General features: G+C 44.6%; 1 protein-coding gene across 1 annotated transcript in view; it reads right to left on the reverse strand.

Moving 5' to 3' along the window:
- The window catches only part of ADAMTS12 (ADAM metallopeptidase with thrombospondin type 1 motif 12), a 148848-nt gene that overhangs the window by 11042 nt on the left and 124663 nt on the right, over positions 1-13143 (reverse strand). The window contains exons 17-19 of the mRNA XM_066615124.1: positions 9997-10123; positions 3038-3248; positions 658-1740 (exon numbers count right to left, since the gene is read on the reverse strand). Of these exons, the coding sequence (XP_066471221.1) occupies positions 658-1740; positions 3038-3248; positions 9997-10123 (1421 nt within the window). The remainder of the gene's footprint in view (positions 1-657; positions 1741-3037; positions 3249-9996; positions 10124-13143) is intronic.

Below are 13143 nucleotides of genomic sequence, written 5' to 3' on the forward strand. Positions count from 1 at the left end.
ATACGATTACAGCCCACATTTCTGCTTGTCAGGTATTCTTTATGCTCTGAGGTTTAATTGTGCGCAGAGAACTACGGGCCACTCATGCACTGGTGCCACTACTCCATTTTGAAAGGAGGATGAAATGGCTCTGGAGATGCCCAGAGGAGGTTATTAAGAATGATTAGCAATACAAAGAGGTTGGTGTATGGGCAGATCATACTTTTTATTAGGAATGTAGCTAAAGGTTCTTCATTTTCAGGGATGTGCAGTGGTTGGGGAGGCAGATGAAGCCTGATGAAGCAGATGAAGATGAAGCAGATGTGCCTCCCCACAGGAGTCCTTCGGAAAGCACCACCACGGTGGAAGGTGCTCAAGCGCTCACAACCCAAAAGTGCATGGCTTGTGAGTGCTTAAGTACCTCCCACTGCAGCAGCCCTTTTCCAAGGACTCCAGTGGGGAGGCACTGCCTCACCTGCCTCCCCGCCCACTGCACTTCCCTGTTCATTTTACAAAGGCAATCAATGACTTAGAGCCCATTCCTATGCCTGTGTACTCAGAAGTAAATCCCATGATAGTCAGTGGAGCTTGTGGAAAGTGTGGATAGGATTGCAACCAAAGTGAGTGGTAATATAAAAGGCATTTATTACTATAAAGAAAACAGCCCCCTCTACTTACCTTACTCCAATTCCCCAGCACCCAGTACACCTCAGAATGGGAACTCCCAAGCTCTTCTGAAGATTCCAGTTTGGAGGAATTGGCCAGAATTGTTTGGGATTCTTCTGGCATGTTGGTGTTCCACAAAAATGGATTTTCTGAGGGCTGAGTAGATGTTCTACTGATAGGGAAGTTCAGTTTTGTTCTATTTACAGACTGGTCTCTTGATATATCATCTAACAGTGGTGGTTGTGCAGTAACAGGATCTGCTAGTGCAGGTGTATTGATTTGTACACTATGGCCTTTGAGGCCTGCGGTTGTCAAAGAAACGGCTTGTCCTGCTACTGCACTAACAGAAACCTGGGTAAATGTGTCACGATGATGAATGGTTGGTGCGGTTTTTGAGGTCCTGTGGGTGACGGAAGGTCTTGTTAGCCATTCAGTTTTGGGTTTGTCTGTTGTTCCTCCACTAGTACTGGTAGACATGATAGCAGATACTTCAGTTGAATCAGAATACCTTGGGGTTACAGTCCCAGGAATAGAGTTAATGGTTAAGGATTCTCCACTTGTAAAGCCAGCTTTTGAAGAAATTGGATCTAGTTCTATGTTGGATACATTCCTCACATTTGTACAATTTGCAACATTTGAGCCATTTGTGATGGTTACAGAAGTGCTATTTTGCTGCAGACTGATGCCCTTGAATACACAGGAAACATTAGTGGGAATGCCTGGGCCACTGGAATTGTGCTGTAGTATATTTGCTTCCAAATCTTCTTGGGAAGAGTTCATAGAGCCAAAATATGTAAGTATCCTAGTAACATTTTTGGATTCAGGAATTTCTGTTGTTGTCTGGATTCCTTGGCTTGGTTTTGGGGTAGGCAATTTGCCTGCAGGGCCTCTTCTGGGATTTGTTCCCATCCTTCTGATTATCTTTCCATTAGGCAGACTGAAATGGGGTATTAGGAACCTTCTGGAAGACGGACACTGCTGGAGACCACACAGAGCTCTAGAATGAGGTCGCTTTGAAATATCACATGGTTCCCCACTGTTTTTGGTACAAGTGATGTTACGAGTCCGCACTCCTCCACCACAAGTAACTGTACACTGCAAAATAAATAATCTTCAGATATTTATTTATTTTTAGATTTATATCCCATCTTTCTTTCGCAAAGTGAATACACAAGGTGGCTATGAGGAAAAACAATCTAAAATACATCTAAAATCAAAATAATAAAACAATCAAAGCAATCATAGCAAAGAACATAGCAGTAACAATAGAAAATATTGCAATAAGAAATATTCATCCATTAAAACCAGCAGCATTAAGAGAGAACTCTTAAAAACAATACACAGTATAAACAGTAGAAATAAAAGCACACATTAAAACTGTGCAACAACTGAGGATAGGAACTATAAAAGCAGAAGCAAAACACACACCGTCACTAAACACAAAACATCAAACAAAACAAAAGCATTTTTAGTCCTGCACATCACATCATGATGTGATGCTCTCACATCAAGAGAGGGGGCAACTCTCAAATCTTCAAGGAGGGAGTTCCAAAGCTTTGGGACCACCAAGAGAATGCCTTTTTTTCTAGCCACTGCGCTCCCCCAAACCTCTGACAAAAAAGGGCTGTGCTGCCTGGGTCTGGATCAGTGGCATCACCAGGGGGGGGGCAGGCCACACTGGGTAACGTGCATGGTGTGTGTGTGTGTGACACCACTATTCTCCCAAATTTTTAAAATCTTGGTATTTTTTAATAATACCAGCATGTTATACATCAATCGATGCGTAATTACATGCAGAATGCAGTGAAACAAACCGCGTTGAAATATCTCTATTCTATCAAAAGTTATATTAAAAAAACTACATCCACTGTCTGGTGCATTGTCTTGTCCACTGCACGGAAGGAGGTCCTTCATAGGGGTGATGTGCTGGCCTCCCGCATTGGCTGATGCAAATTGTAGTGACGCCACTGGCCTGGATTACCTTGGATGAGAGAGAGCACTGGAGACTTCTGACTTTTTTTTTGTAATAAATGCTTTACAACCAGATCACTTCTACAAAGCAGAAAATCTGCTGTCCCACATCAGATCATTAGAGAGAGACCCTGCACTCCCAACACACTTCCAACTTCCAGCTAAGGTCAAGCTCTCTCACTCTGCCTCTGCCTCAGGAGAACATCCCCTAACAATTAGTCATCATGAAGAGTCATTAATCAATCATCTGGGCTATCAGCCTAACAAAAGAATAGACAAGATAAGTTGGAACAGTATCTTGCATAGGCTCAGAGAAGATCCTGAAGGTGCATGATACTGCTGTAGCTAACTAGCCTGTGTAAGCAGAGCTCTTTAGAAGAACTGGGCTAAGTGCAATGTACAAAATAGGTTGTGAGCCTACCTCAGTCCAGTTGCTGACTGTCCAGTCAGATGGACACAGGATATCTCTGTTGCATGAAAGGTGGGTTTTTGGTTTCAGCAGATGCTGGCATTTCTCAGAGGGCAAAGCCTGCTCATCAAACCCCACTGCCTGGATGCAAAGGACTGTTCGTTTCTTCTCCCCAGTTGGGCCACAGGTGGTGGAACACTTTTGCCATTCTCCTGCCCACCATCTGTACAGCAAGCCAAAGGACAAGCACATTAAATCACAGGGTGAACACTAGCAATATGCAAGGAAATTTCAGGAGGGGCCTGGAAAATACTGCTGAAATATCCCTGATACTTCCTTCATACTAAATACTGGTCTCAGCTTTTCTTGTTCCCATCAGACTGGACTGTGAGTAAAAGAATTAAGGTAAGCGCATGTAAGATCAGCAGGATATTTTCTTATTGCCTGACATTCATACAGACCATTTTTGTATGCAAAGTTCATCACATCCACTCTTGCAACAAACCATGGAGGTGAGTCATTATGAGACCTGTTTTACAAATGAAGAACTAATGATGAAAGCCAAATTCTAACTATTCCTGCCCCCACTGGTGCAGCTATACCAAAAAAGCATGCATGGGGGGGGGGGCAATCAGGAGGCTTCAGAAGAGAAAGAGGATTTAAATCTCCATAAGCCTCCTGCTCCACAGTGGGTTTCCTTGGACCTGTGTCTTTCACTGGTGCAAGTCCAAGGAGACAAAGGGGGCTGGGAAGGTGTGAAAAAGGAAGAGAGGATCTGGCACACACCATCACCACCCCCTCTTGCAGCCTCTTTACCCCCATTCCTGCCCCTCCCCCTCCCCAATCTGGCCTTCTCCACTGTCTTATGTGTTCCAGTGGGTAGCTGGCAATCCCTGAACATATGTCAGAAGGCTCTGGTCTTTCCGCCAGCACTCAGGCAGTGTGCTCTTTTGTGCACTGCCAGAAGAGCTTTTATGACAGCAGTAAAGCTGGTAGCTCTGGTGGAACGCTTGTTCTGCCAACACTACAAGTCCATAGGATTAGGTTGCTAGATTATCAATACTTCTCACCCAATAATTCCAATTTAGTTTGTATGAAAGAACAATAAAATGGAACAGCTATAAAATATGGAACAGCTGTCTTAAAATAAGTGGACTCTGTGACACAGTACCATATTCTCATGCACACATTCAACTCCAACCGAAAGTTGTCTGCTCTGAGGTGTTCTCCTACAATCGTTTTACTGAGAATCAACAATTGACCCTGGGACCTTCTTTCTCTAGTATGTGCTCTACTAAGAGTTCTAGCCACTTTCCAGAAAATGGGATTTGAACCTTCACCCTCGGTGGCCCTCTCTGGGCCAAAGCACCAGAACAAAGGGAGCTATGCTTTTCTGGTCAAAATATAGGTATAGCCATATGCCTCAAGAAACAGCCCCAACATAAAAGATTGGTCTACTTTGTGGCAGGCAGAGATGGCTCTTTGGTTCCAACAGCTTCCTTAATAGGCCACTTTCCTCCTCTCTGTTTTATTGTGATATTAAGGCACACAACTTCCTTACTTATTTGTTGTTTACATATTAAAGAAATAAATCCCCTAAGCCAAACAAACTGCAAATCAACCTTTAAAAACTTGTGTATTAAAGCTGGCCATCTCACTGGGGCAAAGGATTCATTCTGAATGACAGTTTGCAGTGCAAACTAAACGTGGTCCTTTAATTACTTGTTTAATTACTGTTGTCTACACCTTTGACATTTTCTGTGAAATCTGTATAATCCTACTCCATATGAACTGGTAAGCCCCTTAATCCACCACTGGTTGAAAGTCAGCCTTGCCAATTACCTTCCATGGGAATATTAGCTCCACTGCTGGATAACAAAGACCTCACATTTTAGCATTTTGTCCATTTGTCCAATAGTAAAAAGATCCAATCATGGGAAATGACATAACATATTGATCTCCACAGACCAAAGCAAACACTAAATACTGAAGCACAGCAATAGGGAAGAAGCTGTTTATTAATGATTGATTAACAAGGATGATGTCATCATGCATCATATTTTTCTCCAAGCAGATCTCTCACAGTTCAAATCTAACTCTTCTCCCAACTGGTGCAGCCATGCCAAAAATGGGGGTGCTACATCCAGAGGGGTGAGGGGGGAAATCAGGAGGCTTCAGTAGGGAAAGGAAATTTAAATCCCCTTACCCCCCTTAACCCTGTGTAAACCTCTTGCTCTGCAATGGGTCTCCTGTGTTAGCTAGTTCGCTTGCACAAGTCTGAGAAGAGAAAAGGGATGGGGAGGCTGCAGGAAAGGGGGAAAGGATCCAGCACATTAGATCCACCCCTCCCACAGCCTCTGTGCTCCCATTCTGCCCTTCCTGCCCAGTTGCACCCTCCCCCGGCCCCCTCCCTTCTTCCCTGCCCTCTTCCCTGCCTCAGCAGGCCTCTACAGGTCTGGTGATGCACACGCTGCCATAAGGGGCTTTATGGCTATTCTGCTTTACATGCATTCCACTAGCACACACAGCCTGGAGAATTGGGCTATCAGTTTTTTTGTTTTTTCTCATTGTTCTGTTGCACGTGCAGCCTAATTACGGGTTGATGTTTCCCAGCATACAGTGTCTTGCCCACACTGCATTTGAACCTCAAAACAATCTTACGAGGTTAAGGCTGCAATCCTAACCACACTTTCCTGAGAGTAAGCCCCATTAAACAAAATAGGAATTACTTCTGAGTAGACCTGGTTAGGATTGTGCCTGAAGTTGAGGCAGACTGACCAGCACATGGCCACTTCAGTGGGTTTGATAGCAGAGTTGGATTTGAGCCTGTATCTCCCAAGTTGTAGTCCAGCACTCTAACCCAGTGGAGTGACCTGCCTTCATCTCAGTGGGTTGCATTAATGAAATCAGGTATGTGAATTAGTCATGACCCCATGGCGGAATCTGGCAATCCAGCATGTGGATAACAGTCAACCAGATGACTTGTGGGCCACCCATAGAACCCTGATTCATCCCATGCTGCTTGTGGGCTGTAGACTGCTCATCAAAGCTTGTCGTTCTGTGCTGGTATGCAGATGAGCAAGTCCAGACCACATGGTCTGGACATGTGCAGAGCAAATATAAAGTTACAATATTTATTTATTTAAAGAATTTATACCCCACCTTTCCAGTTAAAAACTGAGTAATACAGATGTGGTGGATTTCAAATTCTGCAGCTGTGCCATTACATAATCCTTTACTAAACTCCTCTTCTGGTCTTAACTGCAGTTTTGGGAGTGTGACTTTTAATTAGGCTCACCATACCATATAGGGTTAAATATCCTTTTCAATGCCCTGTAGTTTCACTCCTGTTCTCCCAGTTATTTGGCTTTAGTTTGGCCCTAAGCCTCAAATCCTACCCATACTTATTTGGAAGCAAATCCACTGAATTTAGTGAGATTTACTTCTCAAGTATACATACAATTACACCTTTCCCTGGTGACTCCACAAATCAATTCTCACTTCTCTTAATTTAAACACAGAACATTTCTGAGCCTTTAGCTTAGTCTCAGATATTACAAATATTATCTATAAAATCAAATTATGCTGCCAGCCGCTTCCTGGTAAGTCAGTTATTTATTGAGGAAACTTCTATCCTGCTCTCCCACCTCCACAGGGACCACCAGGGCTGTTCACAACAACATATCACAATCCATCCCATGGGCTCGGTGCCGCTCACAGTATTTTCCTACATGTTAGAAAAATCTTTCCTTCCTTCCTTTCTTCATCCTCACGGCACAGTTTGTGGTTCTGTGGCTGCTGTGAGGGTGGAGAGCTCAGTCCAAACCTGTCCAATTAGCACTAAATAATGATCACAGGATGTTGCTCATGTACTTGAAGAGGTCGTTCACATGGGCTGTAGTGGCGTTTCAAAGATATCCCACCCACTGGGGTATTATTATACCGAGCTGTAAAAGCAGCCAAAAAAAGCAATAAAAGGGCAAATTCCTTTAGCAGATGTTCAGCATTCAGTCTGTAACAGCAGCAGGATCCATCATAACATCTATATTTTATGATGCTCACAAATGCCCCTGCTAATTCCTGCTAACTGGACAAAGAGGCTCCTCTAAAGTTGTGGTTTCTTATATTCAGCAGGGGGAAAAACACTGGTTCCAATTCCCAGTTCCAATGGTTTCATCCCAGTAGCTGTTTGCTGGCCTCTATTAAAAAATAAAATAAAATTGGAATCCCTTTGGGACAGGAAATCATCTTCCTACTGAGAGAACCATCTTCCTATTCCTCTTTACTTGCTGGATATATATTAAGGGCCTGTTTTTGGAAGAAAGGCATATAAACATTGTCACATAAACAAAGTAATTACTAGTGAGATCCAATTTTGATGTGCCTGTTTGAAATCTGCAGCATGGCTTGGTATGACAGTTAGACCTTGGAGTTTTTAAACATACAAAGAGGGACTAGGACAGGGGAGAGGATTGGTCTAACGCAGGGGTGTCCAGACATTTTGACAGGAGGGCCACATCATCTCTCTGACACTGTGCCAGGGGCCAGGGAAAAAAAAGAATTAATTTACATATAAAATTTGAATAAATTTAAATAAATGAATTTATTAGAGATTTAACTTATATGAATGAATGAAGGTCTTGCAGAAGCTCAAGGCCTATAAAAAGCCTTGCACAAAGCAAGTCCGACTTTTCCTTCACTGCTGCAGCTGCATCACAGATATGAAACAGCAAGCAGTGGAGGGAGCCGTCATCCCACTGCTCATGCAAGCGGTCGAACAGTTGACCTCACGCTGAGAGCAGCTGAGTCGGGCCAGCATGGGCTCCAGCAAGTCTCCGGAGGGCCAGAGACTCATTGGAAACTGGGAGCTCCCCACGGGCCGAACTGGGAGGCCCCGAAGGCCACAAGTGGCCCCAGGGCCAGGGTTTGGGCACCCCTGGTCTAGCGGATGATAATGTCACAACTGTCCTTTGCTATGCATAGAGAGAACCTTTTCCATTACTGCTGTTCCTAGGGAGAAAGGACTTAGACCCTAATCTTAACCAACTTTCCAGCACTGGCATAGCTGTGCCAATGGGATGTGTGTGGCATCCTGCAGTAGGATGGCACTTACGGAGGCCTCCTCAAAGTAAGGGAATGTTTGTTCCCTTACCTTGGAGCTGCATTGCCCTATGTCAGTGCTGGAAAGTGGGTTACAACTGCACCCTCAATGTTGCAGGTGCCTTGAACACTATCTACTGCCTTGCTCTGCTCCTTAGCCTTCTGACAATTCCATTCTTGCCTAGAGTATTGCTGAAGCTGTCTAGATTTGAGTTCAGAAACAAATATTTGGGGTGCAAAATCTCCCCCCCCCATGGGGGAATCAACTTCCAGAACACAGCTTCTGAGCCAGAGCTCAAAGAATCTTGGTTCCACATCACCAGTTCACCATGTCACCACTGGTCTTCCATCCTCTCAAACATATCCTTCACTTACCCCAGCAGCAGTTGGGGGAGGGACCACCCCCATTTGGATTGGATGAAAATGGCATGAATAAAGCACACAGCACATTATTTATTTTTTCCTCCTTTCCAAAGAGAAAGAAGAAATAGTGAAGGAACTGGTGGGAATTGTAGCATTTTCAAGGAATACTTCCATTGCAACTTAGTTGTAAGACTACAACTCCCATCAGTTCCATCGTCTTGTCATGGTGATAAATGGTTGGTGAGATTTTTGAGGTCCTGTGGGTGAGGGAAGGTCTTGTTGAGAGAGAAGAAAAAAAAAATCTCCACTCTTATTATGCCATGCAAAGTGCAGACCCCAATGGAGGAAGGAAGGATGTTGCTGGGGTATGTACATGGAAGGCTGGTGGGGAGGGTGCTTGATGAACAGGAATGCTGGCAAAAGCATCTACTGAGCTTCCAAGTGGCTTGATAAATAATATGGTGGGCAAGGGCAAGACTAGTCACTAGACCATTTTTGAATCATTCAGAGGTGAATCTGAAGCACTGAACCCATTTCTACTTCTGACTATGTTAGTGAAGCGGTTCAGATATATGTGGTCAGATGTTCATGACATCTAAGGCATTTTTGTAAAAGATTAACAATACAAGCATCTGTCCAGCACTTCTGCCGAGAGTTCAGAGGACTCCATGCACTAGCTCAGTACTTACACAATCCTTGGCCATAATGCAGATGTGGAAATGAGGTGGAGAGATGGTGGTTTTACTTACTGTGGTTTGCATTTCACTGTGAAATCTGAACAGGGTGTCAGATCCCGGCCTGCTAGCTGTGAGCACCCTAGCTGGCAGGGTATTCAAACACCTGTAGAGCTTGGTGGGTTCAGGGTGGGGTTGCCTTTGTGGTTCTCCTCCTGGGGCTGGTCCAGCGGAGTAGGGCCTCAGATTGCCACTGGGGGAGGGGGTTCACATCACCCTGTTCCTCCTCCTCAGTGTTGGAGTAGAGTTTCCAGCTCTCAGGCGGTGTCTCCCTTCTGCCAGCACACCTCTCCCCTTTGAGGAAGCCTGGTTGCCCCACCCTGCTCCATCCCTTCCTCCCTGGTAGGCTCAAGAGGGGACAGGGCCTTCAGCCCATCCTCCCTTTCTTTTGTAACTCTAGCAGCCCTGTGCCTGCAGCCAGTCTCTCCCTGGGGCCCCAGCCCTGTCTGGGAGCTTGCCAAGTCACCCCCTGGGTTAACCTGCTGTCCCCCCTCCCCCCTTGGGCCCATCTGGAGTGGCAAGTCGGGGGTTGGGGGCAGGTGGCTGGGCCCAACCCCAAGACAGGGATTCCAGGTTGACAGCTCATCCTGTGCTACTGTTATTTCCATATGATAATTGACCTCTTGTGTCATTTATCTGTTCTGTTCCAATTTGCATAGTTTAGTTTGTTTGCAATTTTTTATAGCTTGCGGCAAAATACATTTATTCTGACAGATTGATATTCCTTGCCGTGATTATGCAAGAGTATCTTCCCTTAAGATCTATATTTAATACCTTGGGAGACAGTCCTTTTCAATGCATTTCTTTTGCTTTCCATTTGGTTGTGTTTCTAGATCGCAAAAGAAGTTTTTCACCACACCTCTCCCCTTTTTCACACAGTGGGCAGTCTGTCTTTGGATACCTGCAAGAAAGGAACAATATGCTGCACTCAGACTGAGGCAATGCATGGCTTCACATTTTGTCCAGGTGAAAACTTGCATATGTAAAAGTGCGTGCAGTATAATAGCCGCAGGTCAAAGTTTGTCTTAGAGTTTCTGGGTTGGATCAAAGATGCCCAAGTGAGAGTCTGCTTGGGCAATGCAGATTTCCAGCCCCATCCCTACCTGCTTACTGCAACCCCTAATGGTCTCTATAAGGTGCTCCTGCTCCTAGGTGCAGGGCCTAGGAGAGGAGGGTAAAGGGGGTAATTTGTACCCAGGGCCCAGGGTCAGAAAAGGGGCCCAGGAGCCAAAGGAGGGGGTCCAGAAATTTCCTGGGATCTTCCATTTTCCAATCTCACCCAGACTCACTGTCCACATGGGATGGTGGAGGCATTACCATGGACACATGGTGGTGACTACTGCTACAAGGCAAACACACCAGGCCCAGAAATGCATACATTCCTTTATAGTGTCACATCTGGGAGGAAACTGACCTGCCAGTAGCTGACAGTAGCTCTTTGACTTGTGGATCTGCTTACCATGATGGAGTACAGAGGAGCTCAGGGACACAGCTGTGGGACTATAGCTGCTGCAGAAGTTCATTTTGGTGCACACAAGACACTTAGTGTGAACCGAAATACAATGATGCTAATTTTCTGCAATGGATTTTCTATATTTCAAAGATCTTAGAAAGACTTGGGAGTGTGCTTGGTTTTCCTTAATACTTTATTTAAATGCCAGTGCTACATGGTCAAGTAGACCCGGGCTCCACAAGAAGAAGCCTGGTACACCGGGACTCCAAAGATTATTCTGGCTGTCAGCACCCTCCCCCTGCCTTATTTTGGCCCCTGTTCTATCTGCCCCCATTGCTCCCCTCCCCCTTGAGGAAGGGGCCCAAAAGAAACTTTGTACCCCCTGATAAAATTCCTCTCAGAGCCTCTGGTTGGGGGACCCTCCAGACTATGGGGGACTGCAGTTGGGGGAGAAATTGAGAGCTCTGCTTTGCATGAGCAAGAGTTCTGTCTACTTACACACAAGTAGGTTTAGATCTAAGCCTCTTTGTATTTTGACCATTAGGAATAGTTCTCCAAAGATATTCAAGGAGAAAGGGATGAAGACTTTCGAAGGACAGAAGAGAAGAGCAAGGGCTACAGAAAAGATGAAACATTAGTAAAAATAATGTATCAGTTCCTGCCTGGAGTGGCAACTTTACCTGATCCTATTATCCCCTAACCAATCTGATTATCCTCATCAAAAAAAGTCATTTAGGAGTAAACACAACTCCTCCTATGCAACACCTTGACCTGTGGCATTCCATGAGCATAATAAACTGGGTGTTCTACACGAGTGCAATACTATTATGACAATCGCCACCTAACTACGCTAACTGGGCTGGGAGGGTATGTGAGTAAACATGCAAAAGACTGGAATGCACATAAAGTCTTAAAATCACAAATTCTGATACTACACATAGTCAGGACAGCTATGTGGAACCTCCACGTTCAGTGGCTTTATGCCAACGGATACCAGTTGGCAGGGAACAGCAGCAGCAGCTGTCTTCACGTCCTGTTTGTGCACTACCTGGAGACATCTGGTTGGGCAGTGTGGGAACAAAATGCTAGACTAAATGGACGTTTGATCTGATCTAGCAGGGGGGTCTTCTAATCTAATGGAACGAGTTTGGGGGCAGACCCCTCGGGGTCAGTGGTTATAGCTAAGAGCAAATTCAATTAACCAGAGGATAGAGTCCAGCAGCCTATATGCAAAGTATATGTTCAGGGGTACAGCATTAAAAGAAGCTGGGAAAGGGGGAAACATTGCTTCCTTGCTTCTCTGGCAACCACTCAGAACCATAAACCTGGCCAAGCTTGTTTTTTCTGGTCAGTTGGCAGCTGCATGACCATGAGGAAAACGGAGCAAGCCCTCAATTTTTCAGTACATTTATGAGTGAAGTAATGAGCCAATTGTTTATTCATTAATTTAACTGAGAGCAGAAAACCAGGATTCATATTAATCAGCTGTCCAACCTAACATGTCAACAAGCAATTTCCTTTAGGAAAATCAAATAATTATCCATATAAAATGACCAAGAAGCAGGACTGAAGCATGAAGCCACGATCAAAGCAAGATAGAACCGTGGCCACAGCCAGGGGAGTTTAATATTCTGCTTCAAGAAAGTTTTAGTTAGTGTTTCTCAACCTGTGGGTTGCTAAAAGTTTTAGCTTTACTCAAACTATGAGTTGTGACCCACATGTGGGTTGTGACCCTATTTCTGGTGGGTTGCAGAACACTGCTGGAACGACCAACACTTCTGGGTTGCCAAATTTTTACTTTTTTTTTAATGCAAAAAGCCCGACTCTAGAGTGTGTTTTTGCTGATGAGCATGTTTTTGTCAGTGAGAACACAATGCGATCTGGCCTGGAGTAAGTTGAGCAGAGCACTTGTTGGTGAAGACACATTCTAGAGGTGGGCTTTTCACATTAAAAAAAATGCAAAAGATCAGCAAAAGATCAGTATTGACAGTTCCAAAGAAGAAGGGTTATGGGGCAGGAAAGTTTGAGAAACACTGAATTAGGGAGACTAGAGAAACCTCAATGGAACAGAACTCTACATTTGCTGCAGCAGCTCATGCAAGATGACAGGTAGGAATACCATCTTTTGTTTTCACAGAGACCTGCTCCTTAAATTTTCCCTGGCCTTGCAATGACCACTGACAAGTTCTGTTCAATTAGGAAATAACCCTAACCTTATCCTAATTATCAGCTGAAAGTCTAGTTAGTCCAATCCTCAAAAAATGGGGGGGGGGGGGGCTTGGAATAAGATAGAAACACAACACAAGACCATAATAAGTCTGGAGAGGACAAAAAGACTTCACAGTTTAGTGTCTGAGAAAATGCCCTATAAATGACCTGGCCAGAGTCACAGTTTAGAATTCCAGCTCTGCATCTTCAGTTGGAATACCCTGTCATGCTACATTATAGCACCCCACACCCTCAGGCAA

Source organism: Tiliqua scincoides, chromosome 2, assembly GCF_035046505.1.
Source record: "Tiliqua scincoides isolate rTilSci1 chromosome 2, rTilSci1.hap2, whole genome shotgun sequence".
NCBI classification, from domain to species: domain Eukaryota; kingdom Metazoa; phylum Chordata; class Lepidosauria; order Squamata; family Scincidae; genus Tiliqua; species Tiliqua scincoides.